General features: G+C 46.5%; 9 protein-coding genes across 9 annotated transcripts; 5 read left to right on the top strand and 4 right to left on the bottom strand.

Moving 5' to 3' along the window:
- Positions 1 to 143: 143 nt before the first annotated feature.
- POJ06DRAFT_115632 (P-loop containing nucleoside triphosphate hydrolase protein) lies at positions 144 to 2,540 on the bottom strand. The gene is made up of 2 exons (XM_056184151.1): positions 611 to 2,540; positions 144 to 559 (listed from the first exon to the last, which is right to left on the bottom strand). The coding sequence occupies exons 1-2, from the start codon at positions 2,502 to 2,504 to the stop codon at positions 309 to 311; spliced, it is 2,145 nt and encodes a 714-aa protein (XP_056043171.1). The 5' UTR covers positions 2,505 to 2,540; the 3' UTR covers positions 144 to 308.
- Positions 2,541 to 2,852: 312 nt separating this feature from the next.
- Positions 2,853 to 3,413, top strand: POJ06DRAFT_238484 (ribosomal protein 60S; the record flags this gene model as incomplete). The annotated part of the gene is made up of 4 exons (XM_056185994.1): positions 2,853 to 2,877; positions 2,991 to 3,079; positions 3,154 to 3,343; positions 3,394 to 3,413. 4 exons carry the CDS (start codon positions 2,853 to 2,855, stop codon positions 3,411 to 3,413), a joined length of 324 nt encoding a protein of 107 aa, XP_056043170.1.
- A 433-nt stretch (positions 3,414 to 3,846) lies between these two features.
- POJ06DRAFT_115618 (PQ loop repeat-domain-containing protein) lies at positions 3,847 to 5,241 on the bottom strand. The gene is made up of 2 exons (XM_056184150.1): positions 4,815 to 5,241; positions 3,847 to 4,740 (listed from the first exon to the last, which is right to left on the bottom strand). Exons 1-2 carry the CDS (start codon positions 5,045 to 5,047, stop codon positions 3,924 to 3,926), a joined length of 1,050 nt encoding a protein of 349 aa, XP_056043169.1. The 5' UTR covers positions 5,048 to 5,241; the 3' UTR covers positions 3,847 to 3,923.
- Positions 5,242 to 5,853: 612 nt separating this feature from the next.
- POJ06DRAFT_268601 (uncharacterized protein) lies at positions 5,854 to 6,579 on the top strand (the record flags this gene model as incomplete). The annotated part of the gene is made up of 1 exon (XM_056189321.1): positions 5,854 to 6,579. The coding sequence occupies one exon, from the start codon at positions 5,854 to 5,856 to the stop codon at positions 6,577 to 6,579; it is 726 nt and encodes a 241-aa protein (XP_056043168.1).
- Positions 6,580 to 7,378: 799 nt separating this feature from the next.
- Positions 7,379 to 9,079, top strand: POJ06DRAFT_115551 (mannose-6-phosphate isomerase). Its single transcript, XM_056184149.1, has 3 exons — positions 7,379 to 7,505; positions 7,588 to 7,697; positions 7,747 to 9,079. The coding sequence occupies exons 1-3, from the start codon at positions 7,478 to 7,480 to the stop codon at positions 8,899 to 8,901; spliced, it is 1,293 nt and encodes a 430-aa protein (XP_056043167.1). The 5' UTR covers positions 7,379 to 7,477; the 3' UTR covers positions 8,902 to 9,079.
- Positions 8,975 to 9,906, bottom strand: POJ06DRAFT_301588 (ribosome biogenesis protein Nop16). The gene is made up of 2 exons (XM_056190736.1): positions 9,702 to 9,906; positions 8,975 to 9,629 (listed from the first exon to the last, which is right to left on the bottom strand). The coding sequence occupies exons 1-2, from the start codon at positions 9,845 to 9,847 to the stop codon at positions 9,143 to 9,145; spliced, it is 633 nt and encodes a 210-aa protein (XP_056043166.1). The 5' UTR covers positions 9,848 to 9,906; the 3' UTR covers positions 8,975 to 9,142.
- A 387-nt stretch (positions 9,907 to 10,293) lies between these two features.
- Positions 10,294 to 11,784, bottom strand: POJ06DRAFT_254302 (chaperonin 10-like protein). The gene is made up of 2 exons (XM_056187758.1): positions 11,667 to 11,784; positions 10,294 to 11,482 (listed from the first exon to the last, which is right to left on the bottom strand). Exons 1-2 carry the CDS (start codon positions 11,719 to 11,721, stop codon positions 10,404 to 10,406), a joined length of 1,134 nt encoding a protein of 377 aa, XP_056043165.1. The 5' UTR covers positions 11,722 to 11,784; the 3' UTR covers positions 10,294 to 10,403.
- A 1,259-nt stretch (positions 11,785 to 13,043) lies between these two features.
- Positions 13,044 to 13,698, top strand: POJ06DRAFT_198132 (trimeric LpxA-like protein; the record flags this gene model as incomplete). The annotated part of the gene is made up of 2 exons (XM_056185095.1): positions 13,044 to 13,267; positions 13,317 to 13,698. Coding segments are annotated over 2 exons (606 nt in total), but the record flags the coding sequence as incomplete, so codon positions are not given.
- A 593-nt stretch (positions 13,699 to 14,291) lies between these two features.
- Positions 14,292 to 19,755, top strand: POJ06DRAFT_254299 (peptidase family C50-domain-containing protein; the record flags this gene model as incomplete). The annotated part of the gene is made up of 12 exons (XM_056187757.1): positions 14,292 to 14,477; positions 14,534 to 14,848; positions 14,908 to 15,605; positions 15,665 to 15,761; positions 15,811 to 16,015; positions 16,068 to 16,510; positions 16,566 to 16,715; positions 16,764 to 17,784; positions 17,842 to 18,623; positions 18,674 to 18,969; positions 19,023 to 19,106; positions 19,161 to 19,755. Coding segments are annotated over exons 1-12 (4,517 nt in total), but the record flags the coding sequence as incomplete, so codon positions are not given.
- Positions 19,756 to 19,772: the final 17 nt, after the last annotated feature.

Here is a 19,772-nt window from a genome sequence, read left to right as displayed (position 1 = left end):
AGTAGGATGGGCTGATAAGAACCCTAACATCACGCCTAATGGCGCTCTACGCAATCTACGACAGCGCGAAATAGTCCTGAATGATTGCGCGCGTGTTGCTCTAGCTAAATGCAAGCATGAGCTACAGAAACGGTTTTATTGGACATGGTAATTGTTCACGAACGTATGTTTAGTCATTGCCAAATTCAGATTCCGTATCTAAAACAGTTCATCATGTCCAAGTGCCATCCAAACTTAATCACACCATATCCATAACGATCAAGACCCAAAATTCCAAACAATTATATAAGACAAACTCAGAATGCCTTTCACTTCACCTGTACAGTCCGCAGAATAGACAACTCACGGCCGTTCGACAACAAGCGCGAAGTATCAGCGGAAAGCGCCATGCGGAATTTGACCGTGTCTTGCATTATTGAGTACCATTCTTTCATGTAACTGTCCGGAATTTTCATAGACTCTGTAGCTTCACTGCGCATATCTTTTATGTGTTCCGTGATTAACCGATTATGGCGTTTAACGGTTTCGTTCTCTTGCATGATTGCACGTCGCTTGGCCTCTGCAACGCCGGTTAGTTATCTGCAACAAAGAATATGACGCTAATACGCACCCTCTACTTCGGCTTTGTCTTCATAATAACGTATCACTTTTCTGAACTTCTCCAATTCCAGTACTTGAGCATCCGTTTGCTGCTTGTGTGTGCTCGAGTTTTGCGCCAATGTATCTTGCAACTTATTAATTGTCACTTGCATCTCCACGAGTTTCTGATCTCTCTCCACAGCAGAAATGAAATCCTGGTTGACGACAGCGCGCGTACGAATATGTTTCGCCTGGCTAGCGTATCTTAGAGTGGACAGAGTCTCCTCGTAATCGCAGGGCGAGATACACGCGATCATAGCTGTCTTGCTGTTTCCCCCCAGATTGTCTTTCAACAGCCAAGTCAATGTCGAGTCTCGATATGGGACGACGTCGCGCTTTTTGCTACCTAATGTAGATTCTGCCAGGATGCTAATGACCCTTCCTAATGTCGTCAAACTCTTATTAATGTTCGCACCTTCTCTTAATCTTGTACCGGTGGCACCAGTCGAGTTAGCACGTTCTGATCCTGCAAGGTCGACGAACCGGATGCGAGAATTGGTTTCTTCTGTTGTTTCATCCATTATTGGATCGCTCTCAATCTTTTTCAGTGCGATCGTAAACACTGCATGAGATCGACTGGACGTGGCGTTCATATTTGTAGCAGCGGTCGCGCGCTGCTTATTGCCCAGCTTAAGATACTTTTCAACCTCGGCGTAGCTGCGAACTGAGTGCGTCGTAAGGTCCTTCACGTACGGCCCATCCACAGGCGACTCTCGGACCTTCAGCGGAGTTGGCGGATCCGTGATCACAGGCAGTAGCAAGTCATACACATGCTCGTTGTAAATCTCAAAGTAGGAGATCTTAACTGTAAACGTCATAGTCGCAGTGGTCATCTTCTCAATCCTTCGAAAGAGGTCATAGCATGTCCGGGGAATAAGACCAGGCTCCTCGTCTGTTCCGTTCATCGTGTACGACTTTCCGGCGCCAGTTTGGCCGTATGCCAAAATACATGTGTGATAACCTTCGAAAGAGTGATCAAGGAATTCACGGCCCACTTTGTCATATAATAGGTCTTGATCAACGAACTGCGTGTTTTTGGTCATGCGATCAACAGACCACATAGACTCATCGAATGCAAATTCCTTGACATCTCTAGCGCGACGTGATAGCAGTGTTCCCGAGTCTGACAAGCCGTCATCGCTGCGATCAATGTCATCGGTACGATAGAGCGTAGTAGTACCAAGTGATTGATCCATTGAGAGAAGACATTTACACTCTGCATCAATCTCTCTCTGAAGGAATGGTCGGGCTCTAACCAGGACACGTACATTGCCTTGCCCAACCAAGGAATCTGTAGAGAATTTGCTTGAGACTGAGGCGGTACGCCCATGTAAGCTTGCAGATTGCCTTAACAGCTGCTGTGACGGGGACATAACGCCAAGACTGCTTACTGGGCGAAGCCGTGGAGAACTTGGATTCGAAGGTGATTGGTTAGACTCGAGATCAGACTGGTCCCGTAGTACCGCGACAGAGGCAGGTCGACGAAGCTGTGAACGCGGGCGCGAGAGAAGATGCTTTGGTGAGGGCGACAATTTTGTCGGTGACTGAAAGCGATCTGGTACGCGCAGAGCTGCCGAAGCTGACGTCGACATAGAGTGGTTAGTTGATCCAGTTGTTTTCACAGGACTAGAAGGCCTTGATACGGGTGTATTTGCAGGAACAGCAGGAGTACGATTAGATTGAGGTACTGCTGTATTTAATTTCATAGAGCTTGATGGCCTTGCTGGAGTCGATGGACGAGGTGAAACGGATGCTCGAGAACTTGGACGCGCACTCACAGGCATTCCCGAGGCTGGGGAGAGCGGCGGTGGTGGTTTAATGTAATACTTCTTCGTGGGTGAGGGAGGTCTAGCCGTTATTTCCATCTTGAGGAGTGTATTTGGAATGGTTTTGATCCCGACCGGACGGCTGTACAGAGGCAGCTGCGGTGGTCTGCAATTACGTTCATAAACAAACAATCATCTACCAGTTGCCATATCAACGTCGTGCGGCTTGGCAATGTCGTTCTCAAGCCATGAATCTTTAGTTACCCGGACAAGGGATGCAGGGCTCAACCCTACCTCGGTGCGTGACTGCTATGAGCCACACCGGGAGCACGCTTAGAGGTCTGGCCTTCGCGATGGGTAGCATCACCAAAATTCGACATCGCTGAAGCCTTGATTGACTTGCATCATCCAACTGCACACAGCACAAGTTTACGCCCACATATCATTATGTCCGAGACTGCTATTTCATACGGTGTGTAAATCTCCTTTGGTGTGTTTAATTATGGTAGCCTGCTTGGCATAATATGAGGAGCTGCATTTATTGTCACCTATTCACGACCAAGAGCTGACGCGATCTGAATATAGCCGCCCTCATCCTTGCCGATGCTGAGGTTGAGATCACTTCCGACAAGCTCCTTTCGCTGACAAAGGCTGCCGGTGTCGAGGTTGAGCCTGTACGTACTTACAGTTCATGCAAGTTTTGGATGGTTCGATGGAATCGTGACTTACGTCGATGAATTAATAATAGATTTGGGCTAGCTTGTTCGCCAAGGCTCTTGAGGGCAAGGACATCAAGGATCTCCTTACCAACGTTGGTGCTGCCGGTTCTGCTCCTGCTGCCGGTGCTCCTGCTGCGGGTGCTGCTGCCGCCGAGGTTGCCGAAGAGGAGGCTGTTGAGGAGAAGGAGGAGGAGAAGGAGGAGTCTGACGACGACATGGGTATGTACTTTCTTTTAGTGAGCTATGATCGGGTGCTAATTGTAAACTAGGATTCGGACTGTTCGACTAAGCGGTCAACAGAAAAGTTCAGTGGAGTTGGTCATAAAACAAAAAATTAATATGGTGTATTGGGTTGAGAATACGATATATGGCGGCTGTATATATAGTCCAATTTTATAATTTTTGCCCTTATCATAATTTGTTCTAGCTCCTGTCAGGGGAATGTGAGGTTGTCGAGTTTAGAGTACACCACATGTCGTCAGTACTTCTGCTATGGCCGTGGGTAAAAAATATAAATAATTCTCGGCATCGGTCATCATGTCATCTTAGATACCCCAACCTAGAAAGGTATATAGGAATGCCAATGAATCCACCATTAAGAACATTAAATTTAATCTATAAACCGGATAAAGTCCAAACCCTTTAGAACCCCATAGATGAAGAAACCCAAGACCGGTACTATGAATGCATTATTCCGAATATATCTCCCACTATCTTAAGTAGACTCCTAACCTATCTCCCACCACGAAAGGCACGGCATGAAGTACCCACTCCTATCAATGTCCGATCATGCCGGTACTCAGATAGGTGTATCGTTTGCTTCCGATAGGATTTGGCTCGCGCTGTGGGTCTTTGGCCGTTCTCGATACATGTAAAACTGTGCGAAAATAATGGCATCTTGGAACACGGTTCCCAAAGACCCTAGGAGCCACGAAAGATTCAGCAAAATATATCCTCTGTCGCTGCTGTAGAGAATGATCTGAAACGCGTAGGTAACATTTCCCATGGTTGAGTATATGAAGAAAAGAAGCGACAGACCATGGACAGAACGCTTCTTGTAATTTTGAATGATTTGGGGGATCCGAGCACTAAGGTAGAGCAGCGCAGATATATATCCCAAGATCTGCGGGCCCAGGGCAAGACCATCGTCGTTGCGATCGTTGACGTCGTTACTGTCGTCATTAGAAGAAAATATATAGCCAATGAAGCCAGCGAGGCACACTGCCAATATTGGGACACCAAAGTGGACCCATTTGTTAGGAGTTTTGCGCAACGGCAAGGCAGCAACAGGCGGATTACCTTCCAATATCGGAGCGGCGGACGTCGAGAGGCTGTTACTCAACAATGGAACGTTGTCAGCGGTGAACTCCGCTTCGTCTTCGTCGACAGGACATTCCGTGACGTCCTCATTCGGATGTGATCGACGGCCGTAACTTGATTTATGGTGCAAGAACCGATAGTAAATCGCCGACGACAGCTCGAGCGCATCTGCAAACACGAACCATACTGCGAGCAGCACAACGTTGCGCAATAAATGTGCCCATAGCGCGCCCAAAAGATTCGCTAGGTCGCCTAGAAACCAAGCTGTGAGAAAAAGAAGCGAAACACCTTCTGACCTAAATTACAAACGATTAGTCACCAGTAATATCACGTACAGCTACTCACAGAGTTCTCATAAGCATCAACATACGATTTCAATTTCCACTGATCTATCAGCTGAGGGACTAGTAATACCACCCAGCAAGCAATACTGATTGATCCTAAAATTCCGGAAAGAGTGAGCCGGAACGACTGGTTGCCTTCATCGACTGGTAGCGCAGGTGTGGGATTTAAACCGTAATCTATCGTCTGGTACGCAGCTTTGGCCGAGGTTGAAGCAGCGGCAGCCATTGCAGAGAATAGCTGTTCTTGTATAGTGATCATGGTGAAAATGTGATTGATGCAGTGCGAGGATGCAATCAAGGGTCGACGCTCCTATGATCTGTAATAAACACGCCCGTAACTGGTAGTCCAAGTGGACTGATCTAAAACATTTGTTGGTTATGTTTCTATGTTGACAGTCGGGTATCCGCGATAGGCCAGAAAAGAAAATTTTGTAGGTAAGGGATATGACCGCTGATGATCACACTACCAAGAGCCAAAAAGTCAAAAACTCGGCGCGGCAACCTTAATTCGGCGGAGTAGCTTTCAAAATTCCCCAACAGGTAAAGCGGTATGAGAGATAATTACGAGCAGGGTAGGATTGTGCGTTCTAATACATATCCACGACAGTTTCGAGTTTGCCAGACTCTATAGCAGTTGAATCTTTCGAACTGAAGCGCGAGTTCGAGAGTATTAAAAATGATGGCGCTATAACCTATCAAGACCCATATGACGCACTGTCCTAAATTAAACTCAAAGTTTAGTTGGGACTTTGGAGATTGTCTGGGCATTTGACAAGGGGTCCAAGGTCTCATTCGAGAGCCCATCTAGTTGTTGTAGATAGGAACATTTTCCTCACTCACTACCGTTTGCGTTCTCATGCTCCGTATGAGAAAGGGCTGTATCCACAGCAATTGAAAACCAAGGCGTCATTGCGGAAGTTGACCTAATAGGCCATTGGTACTTGAGCCATTTAACTACGCTCAATAGAGTTATATTTAGAAGTTCGCAGCAGACAGTTTCTCTAATACCTGCATTTCTGCACATTTGCTCTCGCTCGCTATTTACGCATGATTCACCAACCAAATATGGACATCGTATCAGCATTAAGCAGGTATTTTCTGCTATTGAGTGTACTATCGCTTCTTCCAGTCGCGACAGCCTATGTGAACGTAATGAAACAAGGGGTGGTACATTCCAACAGTACGCTAGAGAACAGCGCTGCCTCCGTCACAAGTTCAATCTCACCCTCAGTGAGGCGCACAGCCACTATTTCAGATGTGTCTGAAGAGTCTGGGTCCGAATCGGCTACGGCGGTCGTGACGACAGAGTCAGCTTTTACATCAACAACCGAGCAAGCGCTCTCCACGTCATCCTCAACAATTGCAAGTACCGCCTCCGAATCTGCTCATGTCACTACGATCTTCGTCACTGTATCCGGATCAGCTATTGCCCAAGCGATTTCAACCATCTTCACCAGCTCGACCGACTCATCCGTATCAGCCTCAAGTCCGACGCCAACAAAGGCATCCTCGTCTACCAGCAGCTCAGATAACGGAGACAATGGTGGTGGCTTATCGTCGTCTCAGAGCCGAATAGTGATTGGTGTCGTGGTCGGCGTCGGAGGGGCCATTGTTCTGGGCATTGTCGCGTATATCATTTCGCGCATATATCTAAGGAAACGTCATAGAGACACTAGTCGAACCTCACCATATGGCACAGCAAGATTGGCAATGAGCGAAGAGGACACAGCGGATCCGTTCCGATCGAATTCGGATCGATATCATCAGCCAAATCAAGCAGCTAATTTTTAGGCTGAGTGATTGCTCTGGTGGTTGAACATACTGGCTCGTATGAGTCAGGCATTTCGGCATGCCATGTAGGACGACACAATATGTGCATATAGTGATCATTAATCTCGGATAGTGATCGCTGATCTTCATATATGCTATACGAAGATGATAGCTGAATTACATATCACCAGGTTGTAAAATGCGACTTTATCTGTGGCGCGTGGAGTTAGACATTGTTGCCGAAGTCCGAATAGTATCTTGTCCCACCTCAATAAACATTCCTTGTGGGTTCCTGAGGCGATGCCGACTCCAGGACTAATCCTATTAACAAATATCTTTGCTCTGAACTTGGGTCAGTGATAGTAATGTCAATAGCAATTACCGATACTGCCGGAGGCTTCTCAAGCAGATATGGACGACAAAGAAGTAGCTCACACGTGTGATATGTCGCGACTGCGAGTAGCTGAATGAAACCAGCCGGCAGCGAAATCGTCGTCGAGATCACTAAATGCAGCTTCCACTCAAGATCTTTCTCGCTCTGTGTAAACTTTTTTCAGTGACGAATTACGAGAGCACTGTTGCCCACACGTGTAGGTTTATTCAGCCACACAAAAGCCACTTGTCACACAATACTGTGTCGCGCGGCTCGAGGTCTGGCGTGGCCGTGCGTGCAGCACGTCCGAAAACGGCAGCAAGCTACAATGCAGCCAAAAAGGTGTAGCTAACGCGACAGCTCGTTAATCTAGTTGAGATCTCATCGTCCTTTCTTCTCCTTGTGTCTCCAACGTGAAGGTGTGGTCTACTGTGTGTACCCCTACTTTCGATCAGTTCCTGCTTAAATCAGTTCGTTTTTAGCAATTGCGAATCAATTGCGCGCGCTCGGGTTAATCTTCTCGTCGTCTTGTATTTGCAGGTGACAATGTCCGTTCTTTTCCAATTACAATGCGGTACGTACACTACAACTGTTACCACTTCTTCAATTCATGCCAGTGAATACTTCTTGCTCTAGCTCATACTAATAGCTCGAAGGTGCCCAGAAATACGACTGGGGCAAGCTCGGCAAGAGCAGTTCTGTCGCGCAGTTTGCTGCCGCCACTGATCCCACTTTCGAGATTGGCGACAAAACTCCATATGCCGAAGTATGTCTTACTTAACGCAATTTTGAGGTCATAGCCTAATATTGGGTAGCTATGGATGGGCACTCACCCCTCCGTCCCTTCGAGAAACCTGAAGACCCAGGTAACTCTCCACGACATTCTAGACAAGGATTCTTCCCTCGTGGGAACTGCAGTCGCGACTAAGTTTGATAGTGGATCCGACAACCTTCCGTTCCTCTTTAAGGTTCTTTCAATCCAGAAAGTGCTCTCAATTCAAGCACATCCCGACAAGTCCCTTGCGAAAATTCTCCACGCGAATGATCCGAAGAACTACCCTGACGATAATCACAAGCCTGAAATGGCCATTGCCTTGAATAATTTTGAAGGATTCTGCGGCTTTAGGCCAGTGAAGGAGATCAAGGGATTCTTAGAGACTGTACCGGAGTTCCGAAGTGTCATGCCAGACGAGGTCGCAAAAGCATTCATTGACGGCGTCATCGGCGAGCCTCAAACTGAACAGGACGAGACAGTCAATAAGTCCTATCTCCAGAAGCTCTTTGAAGGTGTCATGACTGCTCCGGATTCTGCTATTAGAAGCGAGGCAGAAAAGCTCGTAGCGCGGGTGCAGAAGGAAAAGGGCTCGTTCGCAGGGGTCTACGGCGACGAAGCATTGGCGGACCTACTACTACGACTTAACTCTCAGTTTCCATTAGATATTGGCCTTTTCTGTGGAGTTTTCTTGCTCAATTACGTTACCCTCAAAGCTGGCGAGGCCATCTTCTTGAAGGCCAAGGATCCTCACGCGTATATCTCTGGAGACATCATAGAGTGCATGGCTGCTAGTGACAATGTCGTCCGAGCTGGATTCACGCCGAAGTTCAAAGATGTCAAAAATCTGGTCGAGATGCTCACGTATGAGTGTGCTCCAGTCGAGGAGCAAAAGATGAAGCCCGCATCGTTCGATCGCGCCAGTGGCGATGGCGTGGTCTATCTCTACGACCCTCCCATTCCAGAATTCGCGGTCCTGAAAACTGAGGTTGACAAGGGCCAAAAGGAGACCATTCACGGCCTTGAAGGTCCGACTGTTGTAGTAGTCACAAACGGCAAGGGCACTATTGGTGTCAAAGGTGGAAAGACTCTGGCCGCCGAGCCAGGTTTCGTTTTCTTCGTTGGTGCTGGTACAGCGGTTGAATATGTTGGCACGGAGGATAAGCTCGTAGCATATGGAGCGTTCTGCGAAGTGTAAAATCTGCATGTGCTTTCTTTAATTTTATCGTCCCATTTAATCGATTAACAATACATATGACCTAACTGATCTTAGTTCCTGCAATCTATATGATATCTATGAACTGTAATGCTCCAATTCATGCTTGAGTGCACTATGCAAACGCATGGGCCTTACGCCCATGATACAAAATCGCTGACAAGAACACGATAAAACACCGAACCCACAAACCCAGTTAATAGCCACTCAAATCGTCACTTATCTAAGCACTGCCGCCACGCTTCCTCCACTTCTCGACACGCCGTCGGATGTCTCCGGCGCTTTGCTGCCAAACGTTTAAATTGCGATCCTTCATCATAGCCTCGTAGTCATCACCATGCTTCTTAACCAGCTCCCCAATCCAAGTATCCTCTCGCTCAGATTGAAGTCGGTCATGTTTTCGTTCACCGCGAGCAGCGTATTCCTCCAGCTGTCGTACAACGTCGGTTGTGGCAGATGGCGCATGCGGGGTCTCTATCTCGTCGAATTCGGTTCGTTTCACTTCCTCGATCCGAATAATTGCACCAGTCTCAGCATCGCGAACAATCTTCGCTTCGGTTACGGCATTAGACGGAACAGTAGCATCTGACTCAAGAGCTCTAGTAGGGACGGCAGGCGCGACTGGGCCCGCACCTGTTGCGGGTTTGAGGTCTTTCTGGATTCCACCTGTTGGTCTGCTAAGTTTGGAAGTTAACCCCAGCTTCTTGTAACTATTTATTCGTTAGCAAATTATACTAATAAATTGGGTTTTGTAATACGAGGACAAACACAGTAGAGCATACTTTTGCGAAAGGGTCAGTTTTTCATCCCAATTAGCGGCGATTATGGCGTTCGACTTTATCCGCACCTTGCGCTGCTTATCATTCTGTCTGCGGGTTACCTTTGGCAGCGAAGATTTCTGTTTCCTGCGACGACGAACTGAAACCATGATGCACTAATCAGCGTAGGTACTTTTAGGAGAATCGAGAATATTGACGGGAATGATTCTTAAAAGTCCAGAGAAAAATTTCGCTGGGAGTTTGCTAGTGCCCTTACCCCAAGAGATCACACACACACACTAACACTAAGGTTCTAGGTTCTCGAGGTAAGTCCCAACTATTAATGCTGTTTCAAAGTATTTTTGTCAAGGAGTAAGAAGATATGGCTTATGAGTTATCCAAGTAGATTAAGTCAAGGCACAAATAGATTTGTGACGAAATGTAAGTTCCTCTCTGATATTGGTCTGTGGTTCGGCCGACTATACTGACCAAAGTGTAAAATAAACGCATTCGTTTGAGTAGCTCCGTTCCGACTCCTCAAAGTCCATAGGTTTAAACAACGATGCGCTTGCGACAATGACTATGTACTCACTGAATCCAGTAAGTAGACAGGGGTTGATGGGTAGCAGTCATGAGGTACACAATAGCTCAATGCAAAACATTATTAGTTTTTTTACGCTATATACATCCAAATAACTATACACTTTTACACGACATTGCACATGTCTAATCGGTGTCGACAACAGCACGAATGCAGTCTCCCGACTTCATAGCAGAGAAAGCCGAGTTAATATCAGCAAGTGGGAAACGGTGGGTGATGAACTCATCAACCTTGATCTTGTTCTCCATATACTCTTCAACAAGGCCAGGAAGCTGAGTTCTGCCCTTTACGCCACCGAAAGCGCATCCTCGCCAGACTCTACCGGTAACCAGCTGGAATGGACGAGTAGATATCTCCTGACCAGCAGCGGCGACGCCAATGATAATGCACTCACCCCAGCCCTTGTGACAAGACTCGAGCGCAGCACGCATAACCTGAACATTACCGGTGCAATCGAATGTGTAATCGCATCCTCCGTCGGTCATGGCGATGAGTTCCTCAGTGATGGGTCGCGAAAGCTTAGTCGGGTTAACGAAGTCAGTTGCGCCGAATTTCCTTGCCCACTCCTCCTTCGAGTCGTTGACATCGACAACAATTATCTTGCCAGCCTTCTTCTGCACAGCACCCTGAATGACGGAGAGACCGACACAGCCAGCGCCGAAGATGGCAACGTTGTCGCCTTCCTGGATCTTGGCAGTGATGGTCGCCGCACCGTAGCCAGTAGTGATACCACAGCCGAGAAGGCAGGTCCGGTCCATAGCAGCCTCAGGGTTGACGGCGACGACGGAGATATCAGCGACAACAGTGTATTGGGAGAAAGTGGAGGTTCCCATGAAGTGGAGAATATCCTTGCCACGAGCACGGAAACGAGTGGTTCCGTCAGGCATCAGACCCTGGCCTTGGGTGGCGCGGATCTTTCCGCACAAGTTGGTCTTACCAGACTTGCAGAACTTGCACTCACGACACTCTGGAGTGTAGAGCGCGACGACGTGGTCGCCGGCCTTGACGGAAGTTACGCCCACACCGACGGACTCGACAATACCAGCACCCTCATGTCCAAGGATCACTGGAAAAGCACCTTCCGGGTCTTTGCCGGAGAGCGTGTACGCATCTGTGTGACAGACTCCGGTGTAGTATATCTTAATACGAACCTCATGGGCCCGTGGAGGAAGAACCTCAACATCCTCAACAGAAAGCTCCTCGCCTATTTCAATCCATTAGAGCATGTCCGACACATCGATCAAATATGTCCGGATATTAGATATTTATGGGTCAATTGTGACGAATTGTGTCCATGGACAGCGGGGAAGTCTCGCTGTCGTCGAAAGAACCAGAACGTTACAAACACACAGACCCAGTAATCCGATAAGACACGAACTCACACATACCGGGACCCCAAGCAATAGCAGCTTTGCAGGTAATTGTCTTGCCTTCCGTGGACATAGCGATTTATGGCAGAGGGAATGTGATTGCCGATGACGGACAACTTCAGAACGTGGAGGTTGGTACGGTGGTTTATAAGTTTTAGTCCGGCTTGGGCTATTTCGTTGGTCTGGCCAGGATTACCCTAACCCAGCCTTTCATTATCGTTGTCCGTTCTGATTAACGTATTCACGGGCGAACCAGTCACACGGGCGAACCGGTCAAAATTCACCACCACACCGTCAAAATAGAAGATTTCATATCAAGATTTCATATCAAAATCAACCGCAACAGAATTAAATTGGTCAATCTAGCAGTTCAAATTGATAGCTATTTTACTACGACAGCGTCTGATTGTAAGCAGAAGGCATTTTGGATGCTGGTGAGCTGAAGGACGGGACCCAGAATAGTGTTTTGCGGTGGAATTTTACCCATTACCGTGTTTTGGATTGTGACCGGTTCTCGCCCGTTTGACCGGTTCGCCCGTGAAATACGTTAAGGGCAATTTTTAGAGTTTTGGTGATTAAATTCAACGAAAATTTGGCAGAGGGGTCCCTGAGCGTGCTAGTTCAATTCTTCAATTATGGTGCTATGTTCCCGAGATGCGGTGATAGTCACTCGAGTTTCCTGTTTTCGGCAACTCCGCCAAAAATATGACTGGTTAACGGTGGTCGGCAATGACGAAACCGCTTCAATAATCCGTTTTACAATCCCCTCTGGTCGACTGTTCCAAAGGGATTGCGCTCCAGTTTTGGTGTGGTCACGCCCTTCTAATGTCGAAACGACCATATTATGCTACCGGCCTGATCTGTGATTGTGGCGATTTAACTGTAATAATGAGATTGTGGTGCAGTACGAGATCGTTGATAAACCCTGAAAATCTCCAGCCTTGGCCGGGAACTACATTCCATTTCGGGACCTACAATCCAGTAATTGAGCTGAGCTTCGGCCACCCACATCCGAGCTGCTTAGGAGAAGACAAATAGCGATTGACAAATTGGCCTTACTACTAGATACGATGTACCGGAAAATTCTGCACCGAGTGTAATCGGCCAAGTAAGCCTTTAATAGATTTACATTGGTTGGTCCGTCACCAGTGAGGGTACAGTACTGCTTAGACGCGTTCAGCTATCCACGAGCCTCAGACAGAGCGAGTGATTGTAATAATCAGGCCTACCCTCCCACACAGCCAGTCATCTACTGTCATTGCCGGTATCTGAGTTACTAATCCAGTTTACTGATTATGCGATGTCCCGTCGTCAAACACGTGGAGAATACATTGAGACGGTATGTTGGTTGGTGGGCACCACACCACACGGCCACACCGTGCTTATTGATACTAGGAGTCTGGCAATCGGATATCAAGAAAAGCAGTCATCCTTGGATCTCAGCACATCCTTCTGGGCGGCCGCTCGACAATATTACCAGAATGCGTAGTACGTGGTGATCTGCACCGTCCGTCGAGCGCTTCAGCATCCGGCTCTGCGGCAGCGTCAGTGAACATCGGACGATACAATTTTCTGGAGAAAGGAGTAGTGATTAGACCGCCGTCCAAAATTTACAAAGGGTTCGTGGCTCCCTTCTATATATTAGAACAAAAGTCTAACAACCCGAAGGTCCTTAGTGTATTATCCCCTGAAAATCGGAAATTATGTCTCGATTGGCGCAAATAGCATTATCGAAGCAGCTGCCATTGGCTCGTATGTCAGCATCGGCTCCAACTGTGTGGTCGGGAAGTTTGCTATACTTAAAGATTGCGTTCTAGTGCTTGACGGGACGGTCATACCACCTACGGCGTGTATTCCGCCATTTTCTGTTGTCGCGGGAAATCCAGCCACTGTGGTTGACGAGCTACCGGAGTCATCAGCTGAAGTATTTGAACGACGGGCCAGACAGATACACACTTTACATGGTGCATCATTGACATCAACGAGTATAGAAGAAGTAAAGCAATCCGTCTTTGATGACGATGTAGATGAGGAATTCGATGTCGCATGAGCGCATTACTGTTTATAGTTAGATTAATTGCATGGCAAACGGAGTTTGGGTGCTAGGGGCCAGATTGGACTAATTATTCTTGTATCGCAGCTACTATAACGATAAGTATGAGATAACTGGACCATTTATGATATATACGAACGATTTGATATTCCTGCAGCTGAGTTAATGCAGTCACCAATACTTGGACTGGTGGGCATTGCCGTTTCTAGCGATACGTGAGTGCGGCTACTGCATACGCAACAAAAGGGATGTCAATCGTCAGTTAGTGTCTCAGGAGGTTACATAGGCGCGAGTGCCATTTTCAGATCCAATTTCAAGTTAAAAATCCGCCAGGAATTTTGTTGTCTGTTCAACTGTTTGATACCTAAAGCCTCAAGATATCCTTAATCGACCACCTTTCGTAGACCTGCTGTTCCTTTGGGCACAGCATTAATATGAATTACGGATGTCAATCGCACGGATTAGCTACCCTGGTAAGCCTACGATGTGTTTTGGCTTTAGTGAGCTGACTACATCTGAGCCGCACCAAAAGTAAATATTTACGCCCCTTGAACTTTATTCTAAACTAATGCCTGCTTTGCAAACGAGAATATCGATTCTATTGAATTATTTGGCCAGATCACTGCTGACCAATACCAAAATAACGCTTAGTAGTGGTATACTTCTGCATTCAGCTTCCGCGACATGAGGATCAGCTCACTTCATTGCAGTTGACAATAGAGCATTTAGTACATCAGGATCTACTGGACCAACACTGCTGGACAATGGCGGTGAAAGTAAGTATTACATTTGATATTGTAAATGTGATAGACTAACGAAGCTGTGATGCTAGAGCGAGCTCCGCACAGTTCAAGTCCAAGTCGGCGTGTTTGCGCAAAAGGCCCAGCCTTACGGTCTTGGAATCTACAATCGGGCAGTCCATTTTGTTACCTACACTCGGACAGCTATGGAATCTAGAAAGACCTTGCCGAATATTGATGATTTCCTGCCGAGAGTTATGTTGGATGGCCCAATGGTTCCATCAGATTTTGAAAGGCTTGTGGTGGAAATTGACTTACTAAGACGGACAGCAGTCAAAATTCTGGCAGAAAGGAGTCAGGATTTGGCTTTCGGGCTTTTATCGTTTATACTGCACTATAAGGCACAGGTTAGCTCGACTTTACAACATTGTACGAGCCACTGAGACTAACACGCTACACCCTGCAGATCTCGTCGTCTATCTTCAAGAAGGTTGCAACTCGAATACTTGAGAACTGTGTCGCGTTCGCCAAATCCATAGTACAAAATATCGACGATTCCTCAGTCATACCGCGCCTACATAGCTGTATGGACGCCTCTATTTTGCTTGAGGATGGCAAATGTGGTATTTATATTGCTAATACCTTCTACAATTACGGCATCGCACTATGGCGGACATCTTGCAAGTCGGACGCGGTTTTAATGTGGCGAACGTCAATTGACCTGCAAAGACACTTCATAAATACTGAGCAGACGTCAACACTATTAAAGAAGCTTGAAAGGCTGGCAGTCGCCCATGTCGAATTAAAGAATTTGCAGGAAGCCTCGGCTGTATTACACGAGACTATTACTATCGCTGTGAAAGAGTGTGCGGAAGATCTTACCGCTACAGCATCAAAAATCGCGTCACTCAGTACGATCGTGTCAAAGTTCCCAGAAATCGATCGGCTTTTGACGATGTATGTCAATATTTCCATGCAATGCATTGACGATAGTAAACTTCCTTTTCGTTTTGATCTCGAGGTAGAATGCGAGGGTATCATACTTGAATGGATCTTGCGAATATTAGTGGCCGTTCGAAAAGCCGCAACGCATCGGCTAATCGAAGATCTTATCCTTCTACTCCATGAGATTTACGGAGAGAAGTACCCAATACGATATGGAAGGTATCTTCAACGTCTCCGGATTGCTAATGACTGTGTTGCTAATACGCTATACTGTACAGAGCTGTGGTCTCTGTTCTACCTTTGGCAGCCGAAAAAAATAGTAAGGAACAAGCTTTAAAGACAGCAGAGAATGTCGTATACCGACTTCAGGGAGGGGTACGTGTCTACTTTGCTCAGAAGGTCGCGAAGTTACTAAGCCATGTAGGATTATCAGGAGGACACAGGACTGGCTAGTTATACAGAGGATCTGATAGCATCGTGCTCGCTATATATCTCAGTTTTAGAGTATCAGCAAAATCTGCAAAATTCAGTTACGTTAAACAACTCAGTCCAGCTATGGCATGACCTGATACAAACAAAAGATCTAGAGGCCGTTGTTGTTGACAGAGATGCGCTATTGTCGAATCTGCGTATGTGCCCTTGCCCCGGTATGATGAAGTTGCCATACTAACGTTCTTGCAGAGATGCTGAGCGACTTTTTGGAACTAAGGGGGAACATCAAATCTCAAGTTCTTATTTTACATTGCCTTCAGAAAATTGCTGATGGGGCCAGCACTCAACTACGCTTGCGGTGTAGCATTGCCTTAGCTAAGTCTTACTTAGGACTGGGATACTCTGGGCGAGTGGCTGAGTATTTAAGGCTCTCCCGGAAGCTATCGAAGAATTCTGAAGTCTCTGAGGATGATATTATGATGATATATGTGGCGGAGATAGAGTATTTCATCAGTGTCGGGAACTTGGAGAAGGCTAAAGAAAAGATGGCGAGAGTTCGGAAAAATTGCGACGAACCGGAATATGACCAGACTGACGATGGATCTAAACCTGAAAGTCACTACACGTTCACATCCAATATGCATATATTAGCTGAAATTCACTATACAATCTCACTATTAGCAATGGAATATGTACGCGAGCTATACTCAAAATTTGCTGTATGCTAAAGGTGCTAACGGATGATAGGGCTGTCCCAAAGAGGCGTTGTCCTACGCTAAGACTGCAATTAAAATATACAATAAATTAATCTTCCAAAGGAGCCGGAGATCGGGTGGCAGAGACCGGGTATCTGCAGAAATCGATTATTCTGTTCCAGACGTGTGGTCGTCTGCGCTGGTATGTTGTCATTGCTGCCGACATGAGTCATCGCTTATTTGTCTCTAGTCCCTTGTACGTTCGCACGCACAGCTTGCTGCAATTTATGACTATCAGGGTATGGTGCGAGAAACCGAGTTCTACCTGACTGAAGCTCTAAAACTCATTCTATCGTTACGCTCACACACTTTACTGTCATATTACCGCGTCCTACTTGGAGAGTTTTACTGTCGTTCTGGTAATCTAACGAAGGCAAACGAGCTGCTATCTACAGCGATTAACGATAATATTCTGGACGAGAATCATATGCACAAAATCCAACTGGAAAAGGCGCTTTCGAGGTATTATCAGAATAGGAGCGCTGAAGGGCAGGAATATGAGAGGTATGTAGCAGCTGAAAGTACACTGTTAGCCGCTCTCTCCGATTCATCGACGACAACCCATAACGAAACATTGGAAGATATGCTATCGCAGTTAACAATTAGCACCGTCAAGAAACCGAAATCAACAGCGAAAGCAACAGATGACTTCTTCTCTATCAACCGACTACGAGCCGCAATTCTAAGATTGAAGTCCCGCTATCATGTCTGTCACGAAGAGTGGGAAGACGCAGAGTCACTGTTACAAGATGCCGCATTATTGAGTGCTATTCCGAGGGATCGTGCATTGCAGAATATGGCAGAATCCCACTATCATTTCGTATTCGCTACTTCGCTATTACAGAGTGACCCCGTTTTTACCGTTCTTCAAGACTCGGCCATATCTATCCCAAGTGTGAGCAGAAGTTCTTGCAAGTCTTCGAAGGATTGTACACCACCTACTACTGCATCCGGGGTTCAAACGAGAGCTAGAAAGACCAAGACTTCGACACCACCGTTGAGCACGACTCAAAAGGATCTCACCAACGTCCAGAAAATCTTGGCTAAAGCTCGCCAGCTTGTCTTGGAGAGCTATTTTTTCACATCAAGCGTATGCTCAGTTCATGAGAGACATACAATATCACAGCATCTTGGCCAGGTCCTACTATTGCAATCGGCTATTGGATCAATGAAAGAAGATCCCTACAGTCCTGCTGCAAACTACTTCTTTGGTTAGTGTAGTCCTGCGAACGGCATTACTGGGAATGGTTCAGCTGACTTGCTCACAGAACTTTCGAAAGGTCTTTCTCTTGTGAAAGATGTTCCTGCAGCCCATGAATTATCATTCCCTGCAGATGACATTTTTGATTGCAACTTTGTTCACTCTAACGTACTCGACCTTAACGCCTTTCAGAAGGAGTATGTGGACGTTATTCCACGTCACTGGGCTGCGGTCTCTATAGCACTGTGTGAAGATTCTGGTGACTTAATCGTATCCAGATTCCAAGCAAACGAGAGTCCTTTTCTCCTGAGGCTACCTCTCAATCGGCATTGCAGCCGCGATGCGGGCGAAGATTCCTTCTCTTTTAGCGATGCGTTGTCCGAAATGCAAGATATCATCGCGAAAAGTAACGAAACCGCTCAAGCATCTCGAAACATTAAGAATGGTGCCAAAACTCAAAAGCAGCAATGGTGGGCGGAACGACGATCGTTAGACCAGAGATTGAAGGAGCTATTGGCCAATATGGAGTATTCCTGGTTGGGTGGCTTTAAGGGTATACTTAGTGATAATGGACGGAATAGGGATCTGCTAAGCAAGTTCAGCACTTCTTTTATGGCGATACTTAAAAAACATCTACCAACGCGGAGGGCAGTACGAACGCGACAGGGAACGAGATTGAAGGGTCCAGAAGTAAAGATCGACCCGAGAGTGCTCGAATTATTTATAGGCTTGGGCGACCCTGCCGAGACTGATAATTCGGAGATGCTGGAGGATCTGATATACTTTGTTCTAGATATTTTGCAATTTCACGGGGAGTGCAATGCTTACGACGAGCTAGATATGGATCAAGTAGGTACCGGATTTGTCAAATGCCTTAGCAAGTGCTGATTATTCGCCAGATAGTTATCGATGTGCAAGAGATTTTACGAACATATTATGAGTCGTTGAAGGATGATGTTGATAAAATCGACCATATAGTACTGATACTGGACAAGACCGTTCATATGTTTCCATGGGAATCGTTGCCATGCTTGAGAGGCAAATCCATATCTCGACTTCCTTCGTTATCTTCACTCAGAAATATTCTGCAGAACTATCGAGGTCAGAGAATTGATGTTGGGAAGGGAGCATACATTCTGAACCCCAGCACGGATCTCGTCAATACTCAGAATTTATTTCAGACCAAGCTTGACAGGTATGCTCAAGTTGTGCTAATAATCCTCGTATACCGCGCTAAGCATGACTTAGTTTTGATGGATGGAGTGGAATAGTGGCCCGGTCACCGTCTGAAGAGGAGTTTAGGTCGATCCTAAACATGAATGATATAGTACTGTATGTATTAGGACTTTCGGTTGTATTATGTTAGAACATTTTGCTAATTTATAGATACTTTGGACACGGGGGAGGAGAGCAGTATATACGTCCATCTCAAATCAAATGTCTCGACAAGTGTGCGGCAACATTCTTACTCGGATGTAGCTCTGGTGCCTTGCACAGTTCTGGTGAGTTTGAGCCATGGGGCACTCCGATGAACTATGTTATAGCCGGATGTCCCATGCTCGTCGCCAATCTATGGGATGTTACAGATAAGGATATAGATAAATTTTCCGATGAAATGTTCCGATTATGGGGATTATATGACATGGCAAGCAATAGGATGAAGAAAAAGGTCTCAGCAGCAGCATATGCTATTGGAGAGTCGATGGCGAAAGCCAGAGACATCTGTAATTTGACCTATTTGAACGGAGCGGCCCCAGTGCTATACGGAATCCCGCTAGATTTGGTGGAGAGCATACATGAGTGACGTCGGAGTTAATGCGGCGACATGATTGGGTATGATTTTGAAACAAGTCCTGGCTTTTGTTCATTATTGCAATATCTGCAAAGTCATACCCTTGGTTTTAAATTTTTGTAATTGCATTTGCATTGGTGAAATATGAGCCTGTCCAGGATCTAGTACAAACGTAGCAGTGGCAGCTTCTGCAATGTAGCATATGA

This window comes from Lipomyces tetrasporus (genome assembly GCF_029532465.1).
Source record: "Lipomyces tetrasporus strain NRRL Y-64009 chromosome Unknown POJ06scaffold_6, whole genome shotgun sequence".
NCBI lineage: Eukaryota > Fungi > Ascomycota > Lipomycetes > Lipomycetales > Lipomycetaceae > Lipomyces > Lipomyces tetrasporus.
This window is presented reverse-complemented; position numbering and strand designations above follow the sequence as displayed.